The 14,602-nt window shown below is 44.1% G+C and overlaps 1 protein-coding gene across 3 annotated transcripts in view; it reads left to right on the forward strand.

The window, feature by feature from the left end:
* pou6f2 (POU class 6 homeobox 2) overlaps positions 1-13,086 on the forward strand; it is a 63,244-nt gene extending 50,158 nt beyond the window's left edge. For all 3 annotated transcript variants that reach the window (XM_040166611.2, XM_040166612.2, XM_040166610.2), the window contains 4 exons: positions 1,411-1,620; positions 3,276-3,423; positions 5,797-5,965; positions 10,040-13,086. In XM_040166611.2, the coding sequence (XP_040022545.2) occupies positions 1,411-1,620; positions 3,276-3,423; positions 5,797-5,965; positions 10,040-10,547 (1,035 nt within the window). In that variant the 3' untranslated portion in view covers positions 10,548-13,086. The remainder of the gene's footprint in view (positions 1-1,410; positions 1,621-3,275; positions 3,424-5,796; positions 5,966-10,039) is intronic.
* Positions 13,087-14,602: the final 1,516 nt, after the last annotated feature.

Raw genomic sequence — 14,602 nt, forward strand, 5'->3', positions numbered from 1 at the left:
AACAACCACTTAGTCCAATGACGATGAATAATTGAGCGGAACAAGTTCCCTGCCGCGGCGGCATGCAAAGCGAGATCGGTGTGACTCGGGAGACGCGAGCGTCAGGCGGGGCAATAAAATATGCTAAGTGGCAGGAGAGCATTACAGCGAATTTGTAAAGCCGCCGCGGAGAGAGAGATAAATTATCTCTCCCCTAATGCGAAGCAACGTAAGCAAATGAGCCGTGACAAGGATGAATTACAGATTGTCGGCCCACCTTTCGCTCCCCGATCCCTCCCTATTATGTCAAAGTGAGGAGGGGGGGGGGGGGGGGGGGGCTTAGTGCCGAAACACGTGGCGGCGGTGGCAATAAAGGAGCCAGACATGGCCCTGGCTTATCTAATGTAGAAGCTGGTTGTAGTTACATTTTTGAGGTGTCGAAGCTTGAAATAAAATAAGAACATAAAAAAAGAAGATTTGAAGACTGAGAAAATTTTTCAAAAACCTGCTTCTTGTCCAGTTGCCAAATAACAGGCCTTTGAAATGACGGGCGTCTCGTCCACGTTGCGGGCCGCTCTCTCCGGTGTAATGAGGCTTGGTGGAGGAGCGATGTCGGCGGGGGACGGCTGCTCAGAATCAGTCCCCAGATGACATTAACCTTCATCATGGTGAAGAGGCGCTAAGTCCCCCCCTAAAGCGCCACTCCTGGCCACACTCCGGCTGCTCCGAGAGCTAAAACGCTGCAGCGACACTCCGCCGCCCCCTTTGATCTGCCCCTTCTGATTACAGCCACAGAGGAGAGGAAAGCCTGGGCCGGAGGGGAGGGGGGGGGGGGGGGGGTGAAGTACCCCTGGGACCCTGAGAGTTGAATTAGAAACACACGGTCCTGTCTCTCCGATGCTCCTCTTTTCTCCCTCTTATTGTTTCTCTTTCTTTTCCGCCCTCCGGTGTGTGAGAGAGCCTCTCTGCAGCCTCCTTCTCACCCAGAGACAGACAAAGACACTTAAGCAGAACACACACTTAGACACACACACACACACACACACACACACATAGACACACTCATCCCGGGTAATACAGTCAGTGGTGTGCACCATCACACACACAGGTAGTCAGCGCTGACCTTTGCCGTGCGCTCCCAGCAGTCTGCTTTTGGCTTCTCTTGCTGAAGCCTGTAAAGCCACCAGACAGATGATCAGCGGACACTTGTGCATGTTTTTCCTTCTGGAAATCACACGCGGACCCACTCGAACACCGCGGGCTCTGATTAACCTCACAACGTGGCGAGATGGCCGGCTCGAGACGGACTCGCAGCGGCACAGATCATTAGCACTGATACCTCCAGTGGCGTTCATGCTTCCTGCCCCGTCTTCTTTCTTTTTTTTTTAACCGCCCGGCTGATTTTGTCTCCTCTCTACCCCCCGTTTGTAGATAATTGGAACAATCCCGCTGATGCCCAACTCTGCAGGGCCCTCCAGCCAATCAGGGGGTGGCAACCCAGCACTGCAGGTACAGCCAATTACACCTCAGCTTCTGACCAACGCTCAAGGCCAGATCATCGCCACGGTGATCGGCAATCAGATCCTGCCTGTCATCAACACCCAGGGAATCACGCTGTCACCAATCAAGCCTGGACAGCAGGTAACAGCCGCTGAAATGCACACAGATATACAGGGAGGTTTATCCTGTAAAGCTACTTAATGTTATATACTTACACTGCTGCGTCAACAATGACCGAGAGAGGACTTCAAAACTGTTGAATGAGCAACACCTAGTGGAGTCAGACCAGAGTCAGTTCTAGCCAGTTCTGCTCCATGCTGAACGCTGTGGGTTTTTCCTGCCTCAAACCACTTGGAAAGTTGCAGCTTGTGGTACATTGTATACAATGCACGTGTGTGTGCACACCATGTGTCGGTGCATGTTTGGAAAGCACTTGTCAGCCCACCTCTCAGACTCTGTCTCAGGGAGCATCCTGCACCCCTGCAGAGCCCCGCCACCACCCCAAAAAGAACTCAAAACACTCAAACACTCACGCCTCTGTCCTCCCCCTCCGACTATCCTTCCTCAATCACACTCTCCATCCTGATTTGTCCCCTCTGACCTGAACTAGAAGAATCTCCTTTTGATTTAAAGGACGGTGCCTAAAAACAATCGGGTGCTTTTAGTTTTTGTACACTAGTTTAAAATGTGTTCTTCCTCCAACTTGAAAGATCTATACAGCGGTCAATTGTGCAGCCAGATGCAGGCACACATCAGATAGAATGTTATTGAGTTGATAATGACGATGTCAGCGCAGAACCACAGGGTGAAAGTTCTCATTGAAGGCCTGTACAGTTTAAAAGGTGTGGACTGCAGATGGACAGCTAATAGCGGCTTCCCAAAACACCAGATCATACTCTTGAATGAATTAATGCATTTGTAATAATGTTTTTGCCTTCGTCTCCACTTCAAAGCCCGCAATGTACACATTGTTCCACGGGCATAATTTACGGTTGTCAGAGCCTGCAGTCTAGAATATTTCCAGTGAAGCCAGATAATTCTCCGTGCCTGTCAGAAGTCCTGACAGTGTGTGCATCGCTGTTGACACCCCCCCCCCATCCAAACAAACACATGCCACGGAGAAAATAATTAATAGCAAAGAAGGAGAGGAGAAGCCGGCCTGGCTTACGGCAGAGACAGCGTTTCGCTTTAAGAGAGAAGACGTACCATCTTGATCTTGTAAAAGCAATTCGAATGTGCATAAAACATGAAAATACATCGTTTTTTCGCCATCAGAGGCAGCAGCTTGTGGATCATGAATTATGTTTGATACGAGGACTGCTGTGTCCACATTTATATTTCACATTCACGCTGCCATTATTGTCATCCTCGCCGGTCCGAAGACGAGAGAGAAGACTCTAATTGTCACCAGCAGTTTTTCAAAACAAACTTGTTTTCTGCAGCGAAAACAATTGTTCAGCTGTGGAGTCCCTGACTCCCACCGTCTCCTGCAGGAGCAAAACCACTGCTGTGGCTTATTGAGCAGACTATTGACACTATACTCCGTGCTGTCACTTTAGATTCACATTTATTCATCACTAGCTATAAGCTATATGTCATTATATTCAGCTTCTAAGTGGCTAATTGAATATCTGTTGATTGGTTTATTAGATTTAATATGATCACCATAATGACACAATAAGCTGGAAATGATGATTGCTGTCATGATGTAGGTGAGGAAATAACGGATATTTTATTGCTGTCTATATCTTATATAAACTGTGTGTGTGTGTGTGTGTGTGTGTGTGTGTGTCCAGCTGCCTCAGACTCAGCAGGGTCAGACTGCATCGTCTCAGCCCAACCTGCTCCACATGCCCCACAGACAGAGTCCTCTCCACCAGGCCTCCTCCTCCTCCTCCACCTCCTCCTCTTCCTCGGCTCTCAGCGTGGGGCAGCTGGTCAGCAGTAAGTGTCCAACACAAAACATGAAGCAGGTCCGCTGACTCTTCAGACACCCAAATAAAACAAGCAAAACACAGTTTCTCGCGTAGCCGTTCAGCCTCTCGCCTGTTGTTTCCTAATGAAGAGATCAATAAAAATGAGTCACATTCTTTTATTTATTTAAAGCTGGACGTTTTCGAGCAAACATCATCTTAAGAGGAGTAAATGGAGAATTTAATTGAGATTAAGAAAGAAAATAAATATGGCAGTAATTAATTAGTAGAATTTGAGACATAAAAGGACATGATCATTTGGTCATTTTAACTACTTTCTACTCAATAAATATCAAACTGGTGAATTTAGAGTAACAGGAACAAAAGACAAGTTGATCGAACGGTGACATTTAATTTACCTATTAAATTTAGGCACACATTTCAACACTTTTTAACCCCAAACTCTCCCTGTGGCTAAATTCAGGAAAGACGGCTTTGTAATTTGTGCCTCTATTGCTCCGCGGGGACAGCGTCTACTGATCCAAACATGGCTCCATGTTTCCTGGCTGTTATTTCTTTTCTTATAAGTCTTTATTAGACGATCCAAAGTGGCGTGTGTTGTGCGTAATGAACATAAGTTTCATTCTCCCCATGCAGGGGCCTATAAATCACAAGGCCGCAGCCTGTCAGCGTGCAGCTGTAGCCTTTAAAAGTCTGTTTTATTCAAATAAATTTCATTTGTCAGAGTCAATTCCCCTAAACTCTATGTAAACTCATTTCAAAGGCCGCTACTATGCCACTGAATTTAATAAAAAACATTGTCGCCATTGATCAACTTGTTGTAGACACTGTGTTTTGTGTGTGTTTACTTGTGGGCTGCAAAAAAATCGTATAAACCATTTTTGAGTCTGCACAAAATCACTGTGGCTCAGCTGTGCAGGAAATGGAATTAATGCTTTACGCTGAGTACGAGCCATATCGCCTCCTCTCAATATCACTTGCAGCAACGCATTCACAAAGAAAAATCCCGCGACAGAATCAGAGTCGTCTGCTGAGGAGAGAAGAAGAAATGTCATTAGATCCGCCGGCCACAAACCCACAAACCGATTCAAAAGCTGAAAACGTCTCTTACTGTTATTTAAAAAGAATCAGATGGAAAAATGTTAATCACAAAGACGAATGTCGGAGATGTTTTTCTTTTGGGGTTGTTTTTCATTTTAACTTTATGCTTATCAAGAGAAAGTAAGCAAAGCATTAGCTCTTGGTTCGCTATCTGATCACAGGGACACAACGAGAAGGCTTATTGTCGATGCAGAGGCAGCATAATGCAGGAAAAGACAGAACACGTGTTGATAGCAGCGTAAATAAGGTCGGTCAACAACACTTGAGAGAGAGAGAACAGTACTTCTTCTGGTCACATTGTCTAAGACGTTGTACATTTAAATGACGGTCCGAGCTACAAACGTCATCATGGTTTAATCTTGTTCAGGTGCACGATGAGCATCTCAACGAAAGGAAAACAAACTTTTAAGATCGAGGACAGACAGAGACAAACGCTCACCCTTTATTGTGAGCCCAGAGAGCGATTGTGTCATTGTTTTTTCATTTGTCTCTTTTTTTTGTGAAAGCTTTAATGCTCAATATCGCCAAATGCTGTGAGTGCTCGTCCCTTCCCATTCGGTCCGCTCCGAGTCTCCGGTCCCCCGTCTTCCCCCCGTGTTCACGCGTCTGGGGCTCGCCGCGTCCGCTGCACGTCACTCACGCCACACAACGAGATGGCGGCTCCCATAGATTTTTGCTTAAATACGCTTGGAGGATTCCTTTAATAATTCATTGATAATGACCAAGATGAATAATTCAGAGGCACAAACTTTGCTTTAGTAAGCAGGATGCCGGGGCACCTGACATTGATGTACAACGCAAAATCACTTTTTATTAGCGGGGAAATTTGTCAAAATGCTCCAGCGAAGTTTTTCAGATCTGCTCAAATGCGTTTGTTTGCATGAGGACGTTTCTCTGTAGGCCCAAACCGTCTTCACATGGGGTCAGCTGCATGAAAGCATGTCTTCAAATGCTCTTTCATATTTATTTGAGAGTAGGATCTAAAAAAAGACCGCGTCAGGTTGTTTTTATTTGCACGCTGGATTCAAGATTTAACTTGTGAATCAGGGTCATCCCACGCCGCCCGCATTCACACCTCAGACAAATTTATTCGTCCAAACATCTCTGGGGTTTACAGCGCGGCAGACGGGAATAACAAGTTCTGACCCAGAGCTCGTCAACTTTTTTAAAAAGCGGTTCAGAGACGATCTCGACTTTGTTCACTCGGTAAAAAGAAGGAAAGCAGCAGAGGGGCAGAGAGCTGACGGAATGAGATGTGTGTGTGTGTGTGTGTGTGTCGCAGACCCGCAGACCGCCCCCAGCGAGGTGGACGGGGTCAACCTGGAGGAGATTCGGGAATTCGCCAAAGCGTTCAAGATCCGCCGGCTGTCCCTGGGTCTGACCCAGACTCAGGTGGGCCAGGCGCTGAGCGCCGCCGAGGGGCCGGCGTACAGCCAGTCCGCCATCTGCAGGTAAGACCGAAAGCTCAGGCAACGAGCGGCTCCTTATTTCTCCTCGAGCGCGTCTCGAATCCGCGTCGGCCGGTGCTCATCTATTTTTCCTCCTGTCCCTCCTTTTAACGGACATTATTAAGATATTAAAACACGTGAGCGGGTGGCGGCGCCCAGACAAACGAGGCTCTCGGGTCTGTCCGCTCCTCTCTGCTGCCTCTTCATTCGCTGACCTGACAGCCGGATAATACTTATGTAAAATACATACACAAGTATTACGCGAAGCACTTAAAGCATTTAATAATTACTAAGGCCCGACGCCAGACGCTCCGCTTGAACATGAGAGAACTTGACGGCGATGATCTGTTAATAAGATTGCCGTGTTTTACTGCTGCCACCGGGACGGTTTAGTCATAAATGGGGCATCATATATTCATGAGACAATCATGCAATCAGTGTTTCAGCCCTCCTGTTTTTCCACTTGACTAACATTTCGCAGGAAGACACCAAATGAGCCTCATTTCTCATTCAAGTCAGAATAATTGGGCAACACGATGCCCGAATGTGACCACGTGGTCAGATATGTTATTTAAGCATGCAGAAAACCATTCAAAGTGAAGGATTTATTTAAACGGTAACTAGTAAATGTTAAATGTCTTTTCTAAAATCTTTTTGCCGTTCTTTGTTTTCCAAAAACATAGAAAACGTCACAGAATTATCGGTTTCTGTGTTCTCATGTACTTTGCCGATGACCTGTACTGTTTATGTGTGTGCTACCACGCACTTTTAAAAATTTCATCACATCAACATCAAACAGCTGATAACATGTGAAGCCGCACGCCGTCCGTGGTTCTTATGAGGCTCCGCCAGCTCCGACTAATGTTTAAAGTCCTGAAATCACACATGAAATATTTACCGACAGGCATAATTCAAATATTTATAACATACATTAAAGGCCATTAGCTTCAAAAAGAAACACTCTGCTGGCTGTTATTCATGCCGTTAAGACAATTTTTTTTGTTTGTGTGACATTGAACATGACATGCTGATGTTTTAAGCAGAAGGGCAAACTTCACATGCTTTAGTTTAGTTAACATCAACACAGACGTGGAGTTTGAGGAGGGACGTCGGGACGTCGGGGCTCTGGGGCTCCGGCTCTGAACCCGGACGGTGAACAGACACTGACAGACGCTTCCATCGCGTCTCTTCTCATCGCTCACTGGGCTTTTTAGGCACTTTGTTAGTTTGTCTAAACTGGCTCAGGCTTTACAGAAGGGCCTCATCAAACCGATCATGTGTCCTTCTCGGGCTCAAACATGTTAACGCTGGCAGCGGATTTACATTTTAAATACACAATTTGAGATGGAAACCCTTTGGTTTTCACACTACCATTAATTACATACACTATTAAAAAGTCTGAGTCAGCTTAAATAAACAAGACCAGCTTGTACAAATGTTATTGCATTCAAAGAACAGCCAGACATCAAACCAAAGCTGTCATCAATCTCTTACAGATATACATGAAGATCACGAGGGAAGATGTAACATGTACAACAGCTGAAAACAACACTTTCTTTTCAATTCTGAAAAAAAAATATTCAACTACATAAAAACTGAATGTCTTTTTATGAATGTCTGTGTCTGCTTACACTATATAGAGTTTGAAATGAGCCAAATTAGCATCTAAGTGAGGAAATATTTAATTAACAAACTTTACAAATAATCTGACAGACGGACAGTGATGTTGAGCAATATGAACAAAATACCAATATTATGGCAGTTATACATCACTATCGTTATTAATAAATCTTGGACATTAACGTCTATCCTATAAAAGGCCTTTGAACATCCCCACATTGGTCCAGAAGCAGAGAACAGTTTATCTGACTGTTGAAAAAAGATATGCTCTCACTGTATATGTTTCTCCTTTTAACTTAGTCTTATCTTAGTCTTACCTAAATATTTATAGACGGACAAACTTTTTTAGTGTCTGAAACTGGCCGTGCTTTAAAGCGCACAGATGCATCAGAAGTGAACCGACCTGCAGGACGAGGCTGCACGAGGTTGTCGAGGTAAATCTCTTCACATTCTGTAGATTTTAGGTCAGACGCGTCGTCCGGCCTTTGTTTTCACTGTGGAGCCGCCGGCGAAGCGCGTCCGGGGCCTCGGTGTGCAGCGCGTCCAAGCGGCCTCCTGAGGTGCTTTCAGGAAGAGGTGCTGGAGGTGCATCCGGGGAAAATGCACCGGAGGAGGAGGGAATGCATTCCTGTTCCCGTGGTTCCTGTTGATCCATGAAATGTCTCTGGCGACTCCTCGTATTTACTAATGTATCCCCCGCAGTACTCCTCTCTCCGCTGTTTAGGGGCATGTTATAAATAATACCGCCTGTCGACAAGGAGGAATGCACCAAGCGTGTAGAAGCAGAGGGAGTTTGTGCACGCGTGGTCATCTCTCCCTCACGCTCGCTGTTTGTCTGCAGCAGCAGCTCGCCATTAAAACGATTGCGTGCGTCAACTCGTTTAGTTGTTCTTTAAAATCTGCTGTTAAGATAATAATTCTATTATTAAGATAATTGAAATCCTTCCTCTTACGGCGGGGCTTAAATTCATTAAATAATGAATAGCCTTTGAACGTAATCATATCCTGATTAAATCATACATTAAGGTAAGATACGTCGTCACATGTCATGTGTTTCACACTGCAGCATTAAGTCCGACTAAGATCCACCCTGTCGATCAGTCAACATCACTTCAACATGACTGCATTGTGGGTAAATAATTGAGACCATGTGTCCATCAATTCAAGTCATGCAACTGGTAAATTACCATAAATAGAAAATATCCTAAAATTATATTTCCAAAACAATGTTAACTGAAATATCCTGATATAAAGGATCCTTATTATGAATGTCTTCTGATATAAACTTATCCACAATTATGCCCAAACAATACCAGTAAAACTAAAACTAAAATGTAATTAAGATCAAATTATTTTCCTTTAAATACCAAAAGCATTACAAGTGTGAGAGGAATGCATTTGCTGTCAGCTACAGTTGCAATCAAAATTATTCAACCCCCCATTGCACATTAGGTTTATTGGCAAAATATACAATTGCAGCAGGTCATAACAGCAAAAGGGTGCTCTACTAAGTACTGAAGACGCTTGTCATGAAGGCGTTGAATAATTTTGAGACTGCAGTAAATTCATTAAAGTCATTAAAAGTAGCATTTTGTGTTGAATTTGGATAAAACCTTTGTAATATTAGTTTAATTAAACTACTTAGACAATTCTTGTGTAATTTGTTGTTTGTAAAACAGCTGTGATAATAATAATAAACCTAATGTGCAATGGGGGGTTGAATCATTTTGATTGCAACTGTATAAGAGCCTCATGTCATCTAATCCGTCTTTAAAAAGCATGTGTTCATGTCACGTGACCCAATCGGGCCGCCAGCCAGCGGCGTTTGTTATAAAAAGCCTCATCGGCCGTTCTCACGGAGTTCATGTTAAGTCAGAATTACGCGTCGAGCAGCCGTAAAGTTGCAAGAACTTCCAGCATTAGAGTGTGCAAATGTATTTGTATTAAATATGAAATGAGACGTTAGAGGATGAAAGAAAAAGTTTGAAAAATGTATTAAATGTACATTTTGATTAATAATTCAAGCTCTATTTGTAAATAAATGATGGAGCCATATTTAACTGCATGCATTAGTGTGGGGTTTGGGGGGGGGGGGCACCTGAGGGACAGAAATGGGATATTTTGCAGTAATTCCTGTCTTATTTATTTTGAAGTGCAGTAGTTAGATGTTTTGTATGTTTTTTTTCGGTTCACCTGATTCTAAGTCATTGGCCAACTCTCCTTGCTCCACTACTGCCAATTTGGGACAGAGGCACAGCCTCCTCCAAAAGAATTATCAGCCGTCACCTCCAGCTGCTGCAGCACAGGTGCTTCCAGGTGCAGAGTGCAGGAGTTCGGGCGTGCACCTGGATGTTAGTCTCCGTCCCTCTGGCATTCTGGTTGAGGAGACAAAAGGCAGGCAGCTTATCCGTTGTTCTGGCCGGGCACCTAAGATTCTTCTTTCTCAATTCTCCCCAGACACACCATCCTGAGAAGCCACTTTTTCCTACCACAGGAAGCCCAAGAGAACACTATAGGTAGCAGTCTGACAGGCAAACTGAACCCTGGCCTTTTATATCCTGCCAGGTTTGAGAAGTTGGACATCACCCCTAAAAGCGCCCAGAAGATTAAGCCCGTTCTGGAGCGCTGGATGGCCGAGGCTGAGGCCCGCCACCGATCCGGCATGCAGAACCTGACTGAGTTTATCGGCAGCGAGCCTTCCAAAAAACGCAAGCGGAGGACCTCTTTCACCCCGCAGGCGCTGGAGATCCTCAACAGCCACTTTGAGAAGAACACGCACCCCTCCGGACAGGAAATGACGGAAATAGCCGAGAAGCTGAACTACGACAGGGAGGTGGTGCGCGTCTGGTTCTGCAACAAGAGGCAAGCGTTGAAAAACACAATAAAGCGCTTGAAACAGCCCGACCTCGGCCCGGCCGCGCCGATGGACCCGCTCACCGATTCTCTAGAGGAGCTGCCGAAATAAACGTGCTGAAAAGCGGCGGCGCGGCGAAGAGGCCGCCATCGGGGGGAAACAACCGAGGGCCGATGAACTGAGGGGAAAAAAAGCCCGTTTCCAAGTCACCTGGATGGACAGTCTTGAGTTTGCAAACAAAAACTATGTGTTGTCAGTGTGGTTACCACCGCTATGTAAATGACCTCGGCGAAACCAAAAAACATGAAAAAAAAGAGATTAATATCTGAGAATTGTGTAAAAACATACGGTGTGCTGTTTCAAAGAGTTTTAGATCGCCCACATTTTGGTTCCCGCGAGGAGGGATTTAGTAAAGAGATCATACCAAATCAAAACACTATTTACCAAAGTCTGTTGCATCTGAGTACTAAGAATAATTTTGTAATGTAAATGTGCTCTAAATTTTTACATTTGTACTGGCAAATCTAAGCTATATGTGTGAGGTTGAGTATACATTTTATCTTTGTCTCGCTTACTTTTTTCTTCATTTGTATGTAAATATCTTAAAAGAGAAAAAAATTGAAAAGTGCTGTCTTGATATCACACTGATGACGTTTCTCTTTTGGACAAAAAAAAACAAAAAACGTTTGCATCTGCAAATATGTTCAGCCACAGTGTAACTTTGTACAACTTTTACAGGTATTTATTAATAATCCGGTGAGACGTTTCAGAGTAAACTGAAGGTGATGATGATGAGTTTCAGTGTCCGTCACGTCTCCTGCAGCTTTGTTTGAGCTACTGCGTCTTTCCGTTGCCAAAGCCTGATAGCCAAAGAACACATTCCTTTTTTATTTTACTTTACTTTACAGCTTTACACACCGTTTTTTACTCTGTGGGTCAAAAACGAAATGAAACACAACCACGTCAAAGAGCCACAGCAGCGTCTGCTGAAATATCCACCGCAGCAATATGGGAAATGTGTTGCGTGACTTTTCTTTTAAGCGGATTTACTTTTGCATGCCTCAACTCAAAAGCACATGCAGAAGGAATATTTTCATCAACTTCATCCCCAAATGAACTCAAAAGTAACATTATTTCACATTATTTCTTTCCTGAAGACGCCTGCGACCAAACTACTGAGCCCATTCAGGTTCACATGTCTTTATAACCTGAACATTTCAACACAAATATGCTTCTTCTGCCAAGATAATGTTTCCTCTTACATTCTGCATTCATCTCAATGGGTGTAAAATTGAATTTACCTATTTATTTACTTATTTCTGTTACAGTAAATTGCTTTAAAAGGTACATTTTTACTGATTTCATGTATCTGTGGTTATCTGTCAGGTAGAAGGTGACTCTCCATCACTGTGTACTGTGCTGTTTGTTTTACCTTCTGAGGATACGTCGACATTCCAAGCAAGAACGTCCCTTCAAATATCTGAATCCCACAGAAAGCCTCACAGGAAAAGAAAAAAAAAGTGAATTTTGAGAATAAGTGTCACGTGTCAAAACGAGTGAACCTAATTTGAAGTGAGGCAAAATTTGATGCAATTTATTCAGAATCATGTGTCTGCTCGATATCTGTCGTCCCGTGTCACATTGGTAATCTCAGCCCTTCAGTCCCCGGCGCTCCGTTCTTCTTCACTGCCTCACGCACACACACGAGAAAAACACATGAAGACGCTTTGCATCTGCAAGTCAAGTCATGTGATCCCATTTCCTTTAATGCACAGATTTTTATTTTATTCATTGGATCTCATTTCTTATTCGTTCAGTTTTAATTGCATTTTCCACCCTCACGTTGGTTCCAATACTTCATCCAGGCAAATCTTTGGCCAAAACACCTGCATTCACCCACCGGACAAACGTTTGATGAAGCAGCAGGTAGAAAACGGATCCGTCCTGAGGCTTACCGATAAAGCTGTAACCAAAACCACAGAAAGGAGTTGCGCCTTTGCTCGACTCTTCAACGCTGGACCAAAGCTCTATAGTTATGCACATTGTACAGAGAAATAGATTCATGATGTTGACAATCTTTAAGACCTGAGATAAAATAATTGAACGTAGAAATGTACAGTAGTTCATCCAAGGTTTACCTCAGCACTGTTCTGCCAACGCCACACATGATTGTTCTAGTTTGGTGAGGTGGTTTCCTGAGCCTTTTGTTTTTATTACGGTTGCATTTTGATCCTCATTCATTGTGACGTTCACCTCTCAGTTCTCACTCACCTGTAGACCCGCGTAGAAGAAAAGGAGGCGACCGCGATGTTGCGCTCGGCCCAGTTAGGATGACTTGTTAATAATCACCTTTGAATGCTTTTGTGAAATTGTACTAACACAAAACAAAGTGGTTTGATTTGGATTTTTTTTTTTGTTAATAAATCAAAGAACTCGAAACCAAAGCTGAAGAGCCTGCAGAAGTTGGTTGTCTTTGTTTTGTTTTTTATGGACTGAAAGCTGTGCTTAATCGTTAGAGCAATATCTGTTTGGTCAGTCGAGCAGCGCTTTGTGTATTTCCCAACAAAAAAAAGAAGAAGAAAAAACAAAGATCTTCGTCTGTCACATTAATTTGTACCATAATTAGTAATAAACAATTGTTTAACATGAATTGTGTGCCCTGTTTTCAGTAGGTAGGTTGTTTTTAATTTGATGGAAACGGGGGTCAGTTCATGTTCGGTTTGATGGCTTTTAAATTATATAATTTCTATGAAACCTCGACGCGTAGAACGATGTCAGAGAGACGATCCATTAGCATAGGGAGGCTAGCCGCTGCTAGCATTAGCCGGAGATAGAAAGACATTTATGTATAATAACCAATATCTTTTTATTGATTATTATTCCACATGAGCTTGATTCCGTTATAAAGAACAAACAGCTGAACAGGTTTATCAGCGTAGCAGTTTACTACCTTTATGTTCATAGATATAGAAGTATATGTATATATATAATATATTTATTGACAGACAGACAAACCGGTGCAGCTTTCTGCTGAGCTCAAACGTTTCAGTAACACACAAACATCACTGACTCCTCTTTTCATCTCCTCCACTCTTCACACAAACAGCGTGATTGGAAAACGTGGAGCGGAATCCCGCCTGCTGACCTCTTGCGTCAGGGGTCACGCTTCCAGAGCGCCTTAAATCACGCGCACAAACACTCGCGGGGAAGAAGTGGTTTGACGTCCGACCCGTCGTCCTGTGGAGCGACTCCTTCGACGCCTGGCAGACAACGTTTAGCCGCGCATTAAGATTTTCCTTCGGGGTCAGCGGAGAAGAATAGGCCGCGTGTCGGAGTCGCTCCTCGTCAAAGCGTCGTGCGTTCGCCTCGCCGAGGAAAAATAACAAGCAGACGAGTATAAATAAACGAGGTAGAAAAGCCCTTTTTCAAACTAAACTCAAAAGTTTGCTGCGGCTTCTCGGTCCACGACGCCTTTGAAAGAAGGAAAAAAAAACGGGCAGGCGGCTGAGAAGAAAGTAGTAAATAAATAAATAATAATAATAAAAAGCACAGACAACATAAATTATTAACATTAGACTGAAAACTGATGTTGAAGATGCTTTTTTGTCTTCCTTTCAGCCCCCCCCCCCCCCCCTCGTTCCTTGAGGCTGGATGTGCCCGTGAGTGGTGATGGCTGAGGTGTGCAGCTCCACTCACTTATTTCATCTCGTTCCTCTTGTTTTCCCACTTGTATCGTCTCGACCACGAACGCTGTGATTGCTCCCGAACCCATATTTGCTTTCTCAAACGGTTTGTGTTGATGATGCTGATGAAAGTTTACTTTCTCTCCTCCCCCGGCAGCAGATCACTTCAAAAGAATCCCAGCCGAACTGTTGAGAAGATGTCGAGGCTTCGGATCCATCGCGTTGGGATGCGAGAAAAAAAGTTTCCCTCGCTTTTACGGTATCTGAGATTTAACAACTTAATTCAAAAGCAAATGCATCCTCATCACCATTAAAACTCCCTCGCGTGGAGATCACAGAGCAGCAGACTGATGTTAAAATGGGCTGTGTGGTGTTCAAGGTCACCCTGCCAGCAGAGGACAGCTTGGACCTCTGAATCTGGTGATTTAGTTGTTTTCTCAACCTAAAGGAACAGCTGAGGTGTCCTTTTCCTCACGTCTCTCC

Source organism: Gasterosteus aculeatus, chromosome 21 (genome assembly GCF_964276395.1).
Source record: "Gasterosteus aculeatus chromosome 21, fGasAcu3.hap1.1, whole genome shotgun sequence".
NCBI lineage: Eukaryota > Metazoa > Chordata > Actinopteri > Perciformes > Gasterosteidae > Gasterosteus > Gasterosteus aculeatus.